Source organism: Curcuma longa, chromosome 4, assembly GCF_044706935.1.
Source record: "Curcuma longa cultivar G26 ecotype Majalengka, Jawa Barat chromosome 4, ITB_CL_G26_1.1, whole genome shotgun sequence".
Lineage (NCBI taxonomy): Eukaryota > Viridiplantae > Streptophyta > Magnoliopsida > Zingiberales > Zingiberaceae > Curcuma > Curcuma longa.
In genome coordinates, this window is record NC_133864.1 from 16,359,973 (window position 1) to 16,373,139 (window position 13,167).

A 13,167-nucleotide genomic window follows, 5' to 3' on the forward strand; every position below is an offset into this window, starting at 1 on the left:
ACTCAACCCCCTTACCGATTCGGCCCGGCGACGCCCTTGTACGATCGGGAGCGCCAGGCGGCGGCGGCGTCCCGCTGCGAAGATGGGGAAGAACCAGAGGAGAGGCGGCGGCGGTGGACGGACAGAGGAGGAACAGCAAGGAAGGGAGGAGAGGAGGCGGCTGTGGCGGCGTCCCTTTCTCCTGGCTTCGGCGACAAAAATCGGAAGCAAAGGCGCGCTCGGCAGAACGGCGTGGAGAGGTCGCGATTCTTAGGTTTACTGTAGGTTCTCAATGGTTTTTATTCCCTCTCTTAACGGATCAAGATCCAAACCCAATAACCCTATACAAATAACCCTAAACCCCTTATTAAGTTTAATTATATTTTTTAATTAAACCCTTAAAGTCTTGGTATTTTACAATAACACTAGAAGGAAGCCGATGGACTTGGTGCATCCGAGGTACGAAGAGCTGCGGAAGAGTACTCTAGTGGAACAAGGACATATAGGTAGTGAGTCAGAAGGGCTCGGTACATTCGACCAAAAGCCACGTGGAAGATGATACAGTAGTGTAGATCTGATATAAACAATATTGGGCGATCAATATGCAACTGTATGCCACGTGGAATGCAATCCAAAGAGCTAATTGAGTTTCAGTCAATTGAAAGATTGCCACATCAATAATAGGGATGAGCGAAGACCTCCTCGTGGATAAGATCGACCTACCACGTTAGTAGTTTCCAATTGATTGAATAAGGCTTTTCAATCGATCAAACGTGTGACGTTAGTGGCCAGAGGCTATAAAAGGAAACAAGGAGCTTGTGTTCAAGCAACCACACAACCATCACCAAAGCAGTAGTCAAAGTGTTTTGTTCTTTATTCCTCTCTATTATCTTGTACTAACAAACTATAAGAAGTTTCTCCATCTTTAGTACGTTATCAAAGAGGAGAAGAATAATGGGCAGACATGTCACGACCCGGAGGTGTCGTTCCCGCACATCGGGAGGTACCTCACTCGGTGACAATATAATAAAGAACCCCAACTGAAAATCAGCACGTCAAGTCTCTGAGCAACTCTAAAGCAACTGAACCAAGGTAGTATTAACTCTGTGCCTGCAAAACTAGAAGCCAAAAATGTAGATAGTTAGCCAAAGGCTAAGTGGGTAATCAGAATAGATGTGCATGAATGTAATCTTAATTAAGAAGCCAAGAAATTAGAATGGATCATAATTTCATATTATCATTTTCAGTTCTTGTACAGTTCTCCATTGGTACATAATATAATATCTGTGTATATGTATATATATATATATATATATATATATATCTCTTTATCATTCTATTCATTTATTGTTATCTGAAAATCAGGTAATATTACCATTATTTATCATCACCAATAATCTCAATCTGATCAAATATTATGAACAGTATCAACATTTATATACTTAATTAAAAAGTGCATAACATGAGCCGATAACATCAGAGTGTAGAAATAACTCATATATATGTAGGCTAACAGCCTCCTCAGAATATACTGTCGCATACGTTATCAAACGTACGGGCTTTCTCTCTAGCCCTCACCGGTGGAAGACAAAGTAAACACTGACCGTGGCCTCTGCTCTACCACAATAATATGTGATCGGTCAGTGCTCTGGACCGAGGGCTACATCACGCCACCACTCCTCAGGTGTACGGTCCAGTACTCTGGTAAAACTCTGGTATAAAGCTAGGCTCTTAATTAACACCTTTTAATCTTTATTATTTTCTCTTATCTCATTTCTTGTTATATCTCTTTTTCATCGATTATTATCAGTATTATATTCTCAGTAGGTGTATTCATCATTTGGTCTAAACGACCACTCAAATTAAATTATCTATTATTTACTCATGTAGGTATCACAATCATGTTTACAAATAAAGGTGAGTATCAACAGATAAAAGCTAAGTATCAATAGACTAAGGTATTAACAGCAAGAACTAAAATAGAGCAAGCAATGTAAAGATAGTTATCAACAGACAGAGTAGGTCAGAGTATCTATTAAAATTTGAAAACACCCTTTCCCATTTTAATTACCCCCCAGATGAAACCCATGTGTGAACAGGAAGTAAATCAATTATTTTTACCCTTTTATGATTTAGTTATTTTCCCTGTTTCAGTATTTTAAATATCACTTTAACTCCCTTTTTGAAAATAGGTGTATAGGTATGCATAATCCATTTTAATCTATTTATTCATGCACAAAGGTATATAAGAGTCAAAGGACAGAAGGTACCCACATTTGTATCTACCAAACTCCGAGTGTCAGCAAATTAGCGTACTCCACTCGTAAATCAGTATCTAACACACGTAATATTAAAATAATTCAAAATCACCAATATGGCCTAATACGACTTCATCCCCGTACAATTGTCTTTCAATAATAATCCTGTCCATTAACAAATCGGTTAACAGAGAGTATACCTTCTACGAGCTAGGGTCGCTGTTAGTGGCACCTAAAGGGCAACGATGATTTCTTGTTGTTGTTGGCTGATTGAAACAGGCAGCTAAGTTTACCAATTGTTTCACGAACTCGGGGCTGACGGCTGTGGACAAGGCAGCAATTAACAATGGCTGAAACAGGGCAGAAATTAGAAAAGAGGAACAGAGAGATACCAAGGTTTCTTTCCCTTCGTCGCTGGCAGCCTCGATCGAAATCGACGATTTGCTGCTCGCAACAGCGTCGCAGGCTGCAGGGAGAACAGGATTCGTCACGGCTGGATTAGGCGTCGGGAAAAGGTTCTTCATCGCGACCCTCTCCTTCACCAGGCGGCATCGCGAGGAAGGCGACGGCGGCGTCGCAGCGGCAAGGTGTCGGTGGTTGAAGGCGTCGCGGGCAAGCGGCGATCGTGACGCGACACGGGGTGGGCGGTCTGCAGCGTCGCGGCAATGGCGTCACGTCTGGCAGTGGTGTCGCGATTAGGGCAGAAAGGGGTGTCGTGCGATGGGAACAGGCGGCGGCATAATGGGAGAGGCAGCGTTGTGGTGGCAGAGGGGTTCGGCTAGGGTTTTGAAATTTTTAAATCGCGCCCCACGATTTTTCACCGAGGAAAACGGAGGCCGGGTCGTGAGACGTCGTGACTTCGTCACGTTTTATTTTTATTTATTTATTTATTATTTTTTTTTACTAATTTTAACATCCTCCCCCACTAAAAGAAATTTGGTCCCCAAATTAAAGTAACTAAGGAAAATGGATACTTGAGGAAAACAGATGAGGATATTTGCGCACATATCATCCTCACGCTTCCGCTGCGTTACTCTGATCAGAGTGATGCCTCCATCCAACCTTCACGAGGTGGATGCTACATTACTTGCGAATTGATCATAACATAAACCAAACAAGGTTATCATTGATAAAATTGGACAGATAACCAAGGTTATTAACGATAACCCTAAACTAAACGCGCCCTCAAGGTGTGCTATTGGGAATTTGGGATTAACTTCATGCTATCACTCAAAGATATGGCATCCCCATGTAAAAAGAAAATAGAACTGTGAATGGGCTGGTTTAAGGGTAGATAACAGACTTTCTCATGGTATTCTCTATGTCTTAATGAAAGAAGAGATTTATCATCAGACTTGAGCACAGCTACTTAGTTTAGCAATGGAAGAAAAGACCAGACTGAAGCATAGCTAGTCTAGCTATTGGGATAGCATTTTAAGCTATAAGCTGGAAGTATTAGATTGGAATACTTATGTTTTATGAAATTACAGTGCTAATAGAAAGTTTACCTTGAAATCACCAATAAGAATGAGTTTGTCATTGGAAATTCCTAGTCGATAACCTTCCTCTGTTTTCCCTGTGTTACCAAACTTCCGCACTTGTTGAGACTAGCAACAAGTTCAAGACAATCGAAGGTAGATACAGAGAAAGCCACAATATAATTTGTTAAAATATTAACAGAGGGATGATCAATGGCATAGTGCATAAAAGCACATGACTAGATTCTGGAGAATGTATTGGCACTAAATATCTGTACCAGCCTCGATGTTTTACTAAGGCAAAGAAGTTCTTTTCGATCAACTTAATCTAAAAATGCATTTCAACCCAAGAACTATTATTAAATGTTCCTGATAGGATGGACTTGTATGTAAATATCTGTAAGATCCCAAGTCTGTTGCACTTAATCATGAATACCACATGTGGGTACAATAACATGATCTATTAATTGTAAATAGATAGTGAATGAATCCTTAGGATCCAGAAATAACTTAACTAGTGAGAAATTAAATTCTCATTCATTCCCACCATATAAAGCCACTGCAGCAAGTGTATCATTGATTCGACATTGTAAATTTAGAAGAGAAAGTTTGGTTCTAATATCTATTTGCTGGCAGAGTCGTCGCTCACTGCAGCTAAATAAAACTCGAAAGATCATCATATGATTTAGAAAATTGATTGTATATGAGCATCAATGTTTGTTATGATACGTCTTATGTATGACAAAGCATATTGTTTGGGATATATGTATAAGTCCACGGTAATTTTTTTTTATACATGAATGAGCTTAAAATGCATATGGTCAACATTGGTTAGGTGCTGCCTAAACAATAAGCTCCAAGACAGATTTATCAACCAGGCAAGACCGGTAACAGGAACAGTTTTCCCTTTCAAACCAACCTTTTCAAGAAGCGCAGGATCAGACGGAAGGCCAATTGAGAATCAGCTTTGTCTTTATTATTGTTAAATTATTGTTAATGGGGAAAAATTAATAGGGTCAATCCCTAGGATGTCCCCACTGTCTACATATTATCATATTATTATCATTTAATATTTATATCCTTGTTACTTTTATATTTACCATTAGCTTCTTGTCTATTTACCATTAGTTCCTTAACACGCCAACTGATTCAAAAATCTTGTAAACCAGCTCATGAAGATATAAGAAAGAGACCAAATCAAAAGTAGCATTTGAGACCAAGCATGGTGCTAGCCAAGGAAACAGTCTTAAGAAAGAGTTGTGACATGCTCAGAGCTTGTCATTGTAGCTCTGAGTGATTGAGGTTTTGACATTGGTATCTCATAGTAGCTTAGAAGAATCACAATGATCCCTCTTTTGCGTATGAAAGTAGCTAAGGTACTCTAAACAGATATAGGAAAAATCTTCTGCATATGGTGATAAAAGATGTACAAACCAAAGACAATTACGCAATGTAACACAGTGTAAGATAGTATATATCATCACAAGGGAAAAGAATGGTGAAAAGGATCTGTCCTCAGAGATGAAGAAGGCATGCAAATTGTTCAATAGAATATGGTGAAAGTTGCATCATTCTTTCGTGAAGACAATCTTATTGACTCGAATTTATTTCACACTTCTATTAATGATTGATTCTTAGTCAATCTAGTTGTAAGTTCAGAAATCCCAATTCATTTCTGTATTTTCCAACTGCAGAGAAACAAATCCGGCAAGCATTCAATGAGTCAAGCTACCCCCAACTTTCAATATTTTCTGAATTCAAATTAAGATGCTAGCTTGAGGAACTCCTACAATTCAGAAACTCAGTGATTAGGTCTATAAACCCTCAATTGAGATAATTGCTAGTTAGAGACAGAAATCAGCTTTTGCACTAAACAGATTTTTTTTTTTTTCTTGATACAGTTTCAGAAATCCAGACTTTTTATAGCAGCAAACACTCATCCCTTGAATAGCTTTAGGACTAGTTTCATGTTACCAAGATGAAGAACCAACCAAAGTTGGAGCCAGGTGAAACAAATTTCCAGAATAAGATTAATGCCCTGCAGTAGTTTCAGAAACAAAATTTTAGAATTCTGGAAGTTTCAAAATTCAGATTCCTGGGGTTGATAGGTTTTTAATCATAGGGAATTTTGAGAGGATAGAACACTAAATGACCTTTGGAAAAATAGGACGTTCTTTTGAGGTTACCACCAATCAGAATTGCTTTTTTTTTTTTTTCTGGAATCTATAATACATTTCCTTGCTGCCCTTCCAGATTTGGTTTCAGAAATCTACTGCTAGAACTTTTCCAACTTTAAAATAAGGCATAGGATACTGGGATATTGAGTATTCCCTTCACAACTCTACTGATAAGAAGCTGACCTCAAGAAAGGAGGGAGTAAAATAAGAATGGAGAATTAAGAGGGATCTCAGGAACTAAATAATTTAGATAAATGCAATTAAGACAAGGAAGGAGTAGAAGTTGGTTATCAAATACCAAGGCAATATCTAAGGTTACGGATAGAAGATCTAGTTTTTAGCCACCACAAGGAAAACAAAGACAACGTCACTAGCTGAAGAAGAGAATGACCAATAAAGAATCAAAGGGTTTGTTTGTCGAAAATAAGATTAGATAATTGCTGTCATTGAGAACCCGGTAATGGAAAACCCTTGCAGAACAAATTGACAACCAACTAGAGGAGAAAATTAGAATTGGCAGCTAACATCAATAGTCTTCTTTTGAGTACTGATATTCAAGATGTCAACCTCTATGTGCCACCTAAGGGTGTCAATACTGATAATTCATAAGGTCGAAGGGTTGGAATCCTCGATGGGGAGAGTGGTGCCTCATGCAACCTATGATTGACCCTCTGAGTAGTCGAGGTACACCGATGTGTACGACCACGATCTCGACTACTACCATCATCCGTACTACGGATGCGGCTATGGGCACGGCTACTGCCCCAACCACGACCACGAGTAAGTTCATCTCGTGGCATCGTGTTTAAAAATCAAATAAAAGTTTCAATAATTGGTTGTAATTAGGCTATTTGAATAAATAAAGGACCTCTAATTCCTATAGCTCAGAGACACAACTTGACTTGCATAAATCATACGCAGAAAATAAAATCCCAAAATAAATTTGGGAACCCAAACCCACGGACAGAAATCGCGAACTTAGCTCTGATACCAATAAAATTGGTATCAGATAGACTAAGAATGCAAAGACTAATCCCGAAAGATCTAACTGCTCTGATACCATTAAAATTGTCACGACCCGGAGGTGTCGTTCCCGCACATCGGGAGGTACCTCACTCGGTGACAATATAATAAAGAACCCCAACTGAAAATCAGCACGTCAAGTCTCTGAGCAACTCTAAAGCAACTGAACCAAGGTAGTATTAACTCTGTGCCTGCAAAACTAGAAGCCAAAAAAAATGTAGATAGTTAGCCAAAGGCTAAGTGGGTAATCAGAATAGATGTGCATGAATGTACTCTTAATTAAGAAGCCAAGAAATTAGAGTGGATCATAATTTCATATTATCATTTTAAGTTCTTGTGTAATTCTCCATTGGTACATATATATATATATCTGTATATATTTATATACATCTCTTTATCATTCTATTCATTTATTGTTATCTAAGCAAATTATATCATCACCATTATTATCTCAATATGGTTAAATATTATAAGCAATATCAACATTTATATAATTGATTAAAAAGTGCACAGTATGAGCCAATATCATCAGAGTGTAAATAGATCTCATATATCTCTAGGCTATCAGCCTCCTCAGAATATACTGTCGCATACGTTATCTAACGTACGGGCTTTCTCTCTAGCCCTCACCGGTGGAAGACAAAGTAAACACTGACCGTGGCCTCTGCTCTACCACAATAATATGTGATCGGTCAGTGCTCTGGACCGAGGGCTACATCACGCCACCACTCCTCAGGTGTACGGTCCAGTACTCTGGTAAAACTCTGGTATAAAGCTAGGCTCTTAATTAACACCTCTTAATCTTTATTATTTTCTCTTATCTCATTTCTTGTTATATCTCTTTTTCATCGATTATCATCAGTATTATATTCTCAGTAGGTATATTCATCATTTGGTCTAAACGACCACTCAAATTAAATTATCTATTGTTCACTCATTTAGGTATCACCATCATGTTTACAGGTAAAGGTGAGTATCAACAGATAAAAGCTAAGTATCAATAGACTAAAATATTAACAGCAAGAACTAAAATAGATCAAGCAATGTAAAGATAGTTATCAACAGGCAGAGCAGGTCAGAGTATCTATTAAAATTTGAAAACACCCTTTCCCATTTTAATTACCCCCAGATGAAACCCATGTGTGAACAGGAAGTAAATTAATTATTTTTACCCTTTTATGATTTAATTTATTTAACCCTGTTTCGGTATTTTAATTATCACTTTAATTCCCTTTTTGAAAATAGGTGTATAGTTATGCATAATCCATTTTATTCTATTTATTCATGCACAAAGGTATATAAGAGTCAAAGGACAGAAGGTACCCACTTTTGTATCTACCATGCTCCGAGTGTCAGCAGATCAACGTGCTCCACTCGAACTAGTATCTATACATAATATTACAATAACTCAAAATAATCAGAATATTTCCTATTCCGGTGCACGGTATCTTAAAGAAATACCCTTACATCCCCAATCGAAATTCACAGAATTGATACCTCTTTCGCGTGACAGAATCTGCGAGCCCCATCGCACGTTGGTTTCCAGAGGTCGATGCGGTGCGAGGACGACGGGGGCCTCAAGGGACAGCAGAGGTCACCATCGGATGGACAAATAGGGAAAAAGAAAAGGGGAAACCGGATCAGGGGTTTTTCGTCGTGGCCCTCTCCCTCGTCACGCACGATCGCCGGCTCGAACAGGCAGGGCTGATCGCCGGCTGGAACGGATGGAGAAGGAGGAAAGGGGAGACGAATCTAGGGTCCTTCATCGCGACCCTCTCCCTCGCCACGCGTAATCTCCTTGGCGAAGCCGGTGTCACAGTGAAGGCAGGAGGCGTCGGGGTTGAAGGCGTCACAGCTTGCGGCGGTGCGTTAGGGCAGAGGCAGCGGCGTCATGTTAGGGCAGAAGGGAGGCGTTGGCTAAGGAAAAGGCGGCTAGAGTTAGGGCGGAAGTGGCGTGCTAGGGAAGGTGCTCGGATGTGGGAGGAGGCGTCGTTAGAGAGGGAGGCGGCGTGGGTGTTGTGCGCACGGAGAGGGAAATGAGTAGGAGAGAGAGAGGTTTATCAAAACAGTACCCTAATTCCCTTGTTAACCGACCGAACCGGGTTTTTATTTTTTTATTTTATTTTATTTTATTTTATTTTATTTTATTTTTTTTTACCGATTCTAACACCCCACATGGTTAGATCTGGATCATGGCTCATCCGGCGGTTAGTCCGGTGAAGAGCGGTCTCGCTCTGATACCAATTGTAGGGTCTCAAGGATGTCTGTATCTCCACAATGACATGATATTGTCTACTTTGGGCCTAAGCCCTCATGTTTTTGTTCTTGGGCTCTTCCCAAAAGGCCTCGTGCCAATGGAGATATTTTCCATCCTTTTAAACCCATGATCTTTCCCATGTGTTTTAGATGTGGGACTATGTTTGCACCCTTGCAACCCAACACATCCTTCATCCTTGTAAAGGATTACCCCATTGCCTCATTTAAATGGGTGCATTATAGGTCATGGAGTAGGAGTGGGTCTCTAAACCACGTTATATGCCCTTATTAGTGTGTGTTGTATTTCCATTGCACATATATTTGACACTTTGTTAATCACACATGCTCACTCAGATAATTTTATTTGTTTAATAATTTGATACTGCTTTACAACTAGATCTTATTTTTGTGCTGACTGCACTTATATTTCTTAAGATTGCTGAGGCTCTTTTTGAAATTACACTTCCAAGATTTTCTGGGGATATACTTCCAAAATCTGATGCTGGAATTGTTCTGGCCATTGCTGATAGGTAAGCTATCCTTCATCATGGTCATTTTTTTATAGTATGGTTGATGTTTATTCCCTTTGACATGGTATGATTATGTTACTGACACGAAATGCATATAAATTCCTTCACATTGAATGTGGAATAGCTGGCCACTTTTGTGTTTTTTTTGGTTCTGGACAAGGTTTTGTTCTGTGCAAGGTTTGTACACCATTAGGTTTTGTTCAACAAGGCATAGCTTACCATTTTTTCCATTGATCAAAATAAGAGCAATGATGACACAATAAATTTCCAGACATGCCCTCCTTATTCACTAAGATTTACTGCCTACACTCGTATAACTATCTTTTGGCTTGCACTTGCCGAGGCTGAGAGAACCTTGCCCGTGAATAATTAACCAGGAAAGAAATTGGTTTGTCACTGGGAGAACGGAGGTTAGAGCACAAAGCTGAAATGGCTAAGCAAAGATGGTAGATGAAGAGAGGTTATATCTGCACGAAATGGGAACAATTACAATTGTAAACTTGATTGGTCAAAACAAGATATTTATAAAGTTGTGAACATCATATACTTTTTTTTTTGTAATTTAGATGTTCGGGCTTTGCCGAACTAATCAACCTTCCTTTGGTTCATCTATTAGATAAATTTGGAACACAACTTATACATATTTAGAAGCCGACCTCTAGAATATTCACCAAGTTATGAACATCATATACTTAATAGGCTGTAAGTTATAACATATAGTACCTATATGGTTGATTAATTATAAATTATGGTTTCATTATAACTCTATATCATATGGTATATTAATATAAAATTAATTTAAATATATGTGAGAATATAATAAGGAATTGAGATTAATGGCCTAGGAGGATCTATATAGCCACCCTACTTAGTTAGAAGACTTTGGTTGTTGTTGTTGTGTTGTATATGGTATATATATGATTAATATATAGTTAACGTATATAACTAATTACTTATATAGTTGATATTTACTTTATTTATATATTATCTAGTTATAAGTTTGATAAATAACTTTTAATTCAGTCATCTAAACAGATGTCACTAGGAATACCTAGTGAGCCATTTGGTTCGCATAATATCTTCACCTTGATAGTCTAGAAAGATCTTTTTTTGGATGACCTTGTCTTCTCCAATTTTAACTGTGTCCCTTTGTGAAGTTTCATTTTTGAGAGTTTGATTTTCGATATTACTTTATTAATATACTATGTAGGTATAGATTTATAAGTGATAAATAACTTTTAATTCAGTAATCTGAGCAGATTCCACTTGGCATACGTAGTGAGTCATTTGGTTTCCACTGTGCACAATATCTGCACCTTGAAAGTTAAGAAAGGTCTTTGTTTTTAAATGGCCTCATCTTCCTCCATTTTTAATTGTGTCCCTTTGCAAAGTTCCATTCGTGGGAGTCTTAATTTCAATATGCAGATTTAATGTTCCTTTATTAAGCTTGAAGATAATGATGTACTCCATGAACAAAATCTTGAATTTCAGAATTCTATCTTCCAAATGATAACTCTCCAACAAATTTGGGATGTTTTGATCATTCCAGTCCCAGTACAACCTTCGACAGTTTCAGAGGTGTGTATGGTTTTCTCTTTTGTCCAGAGAAAACTATAATATGATCCATTATGATTATTAGCAACAACTCCGCCTTTCCATTCTTCAAAGCTACATTCCTTTCCAAATGAAAGGTAGCACCTAAGAATTGGTAGGATTATCAACATCTATCTTTTGATCAAAGTAAAAAACACTGCTCATTTATGGGATGCTTTTGCTCAAAGGGAAGCCTTGATCGGTGCAGGTACAGTAACCTTTTGTTTGTACAACAATTCAAATTAGAAAGTGGCCACTATTCTGAATGAATCACTCTCTCCTCCCATATTTTTTCTGCTAAGGAACCTACTACTGTACATATATCAACTTCTCAATTGGTTATGCATGGTAAATTAGAAAATTTCAGGTTTTATGTGGAACATCTACTAATTGTGTTGTGTAAAAATGAATTGTAATATATCACTTTTGGGATTGCTGCATTTCCTATCGAATTAAGACCTCCATTGGCTTGCCATTATTACATCATATTTTTAGTGTTGTCTGGGTTGAAATACTCTTGAATTTTAAGTACTTGTTCACTTCCTGTGTGAAAAAGATGGTCTCACAGCTTTGGATCAGTTATAATGAAGAATAAGAGTTAACTTCTTTGAGAATATTCTAACATGAAGGTGAAAATGATGATAATTCCAGTAGCTGGAGATATAACCTTCATTCCTGGATAGAAATATCTTGGTGCTGATTCTTGGATGGTCGTGTCATTATTTAAATAAAATTATTTCAATTACCGAGATTACAATGAATAATATCTTTGATGGATTTGGTTGTTTCCTCTTGTAAATATTGTTGCGACTTAATTTGGTGCATCTGCTGCTGATGCTAGCTATCTGCTTCTGTCTGCTTCAGACTGGACAGTCTTGTTGGTTTATTTGGTTCTGGATGTCAACCAAGTTCAACAAATGACCCCTTTGGTTTGAGAAGAGTGTCTTATGGACTAGTAAGTCATGCCGTTGCATTTGTTACTTTCAAAACAAATTCTTAGCTCTGCATCCTTCATTTTCAGGTTCAGATACTAGTGGAGAATAACAAGGATTTGTCCTTGAAAGAGGCTTTGACATTAGTGGCTGATGTCCAACCCATAGAAATTAGTGCAAGTGTTATTGATGATGTGAGTTTGGTGTCACCAAATACCTTTTTGTCAAGCAATTTTCTTTCATTTTCTCCAATTTTTTTGCTTCACTACTTTTCAGGTAACAAAATTTGTTACTAGAAGGTTGGAACAACTATTGGTATGCATCAGTTCCACATGAACTTCTTTCTGATTTAGTTGAATGCTTTTTAATCTTCTATCCTTATTCTTAGATCAATTTTATTTACCAACTTATTGGTTTCTATTTTGCCATGCCCTAGTGGTTCCTTTCCCATGGATGCGATGGGATCCACTTATCATCACAACAATTTCATCTACATAGCCTTTGTTAGTCATTGATTTACATGACAATGGTGTTAAAGAGCGCGTGTGGCATGACACAACTTAGCTTTCATCTACCCATAGTTTAAATCTCGTACTGTGTCGGACGACACTGTTAAAATATATCATTCCCAATAAATTAATGAAATTTGATACTATTCGATATGGGTAATCTATCCTATGGTGTTGTGCCACTCATGAGCATCATGCCATGTTGACATTCGACATCCCTTGACATACTACAAAATATGTCAGATTAATTGATTGTACCTTTTGTTCATACATCATAATGTCATTATAATTTTATTATTTTTCATCTTCTTTCCCCTCCAATTCGCCACCAATATCATATGTCGAAACACCAACATGATACCAAAATAGTATTGTTCCAGTCAAAGTTTAAAATTCTAGTATAACTCAAAATTTTGAACCTTGCATCTAGCC

The 13,167-nt window shown here is 37.9% G+C and overlaps 1 protein-coding gene across 1 annotated transcript in view; it reads left to right on the forward strand.

The window, feature by feature from the left end:
• The window catches only part of LOC141826341 (glycine--tRNA ligase, chloroplastic/mitochondrial 2-like), a 33,144-nt gene that overhangs the window by 8,681 nt on the left and 11,296 nt on the right, over nucleotides 1-13,167 (forward strand). The window contains exons 6-9 of the mRNA XM_074713583.1: nucleotides 9,607-9,701; nucleotides 12,159-12,249; nucleotides 12,316-12,420; nucleotides 12,503-12,541. Coding sequence (XP_074569684.1) covers nucleotides 9,607-9,701; nucleotides 12,159-12,249; nucleotides 12,316-12,420; nucleotides 12,503-12,541 — 330 coding nt within the window. The remainder of the gene's footprint in view (nucleotides 1-9,606; nucleotides 9,702-12,158; nucleotides 12,250-12,315; nucleotides 12,421-12,502; nucleotides 12,542-13,167) is intronic.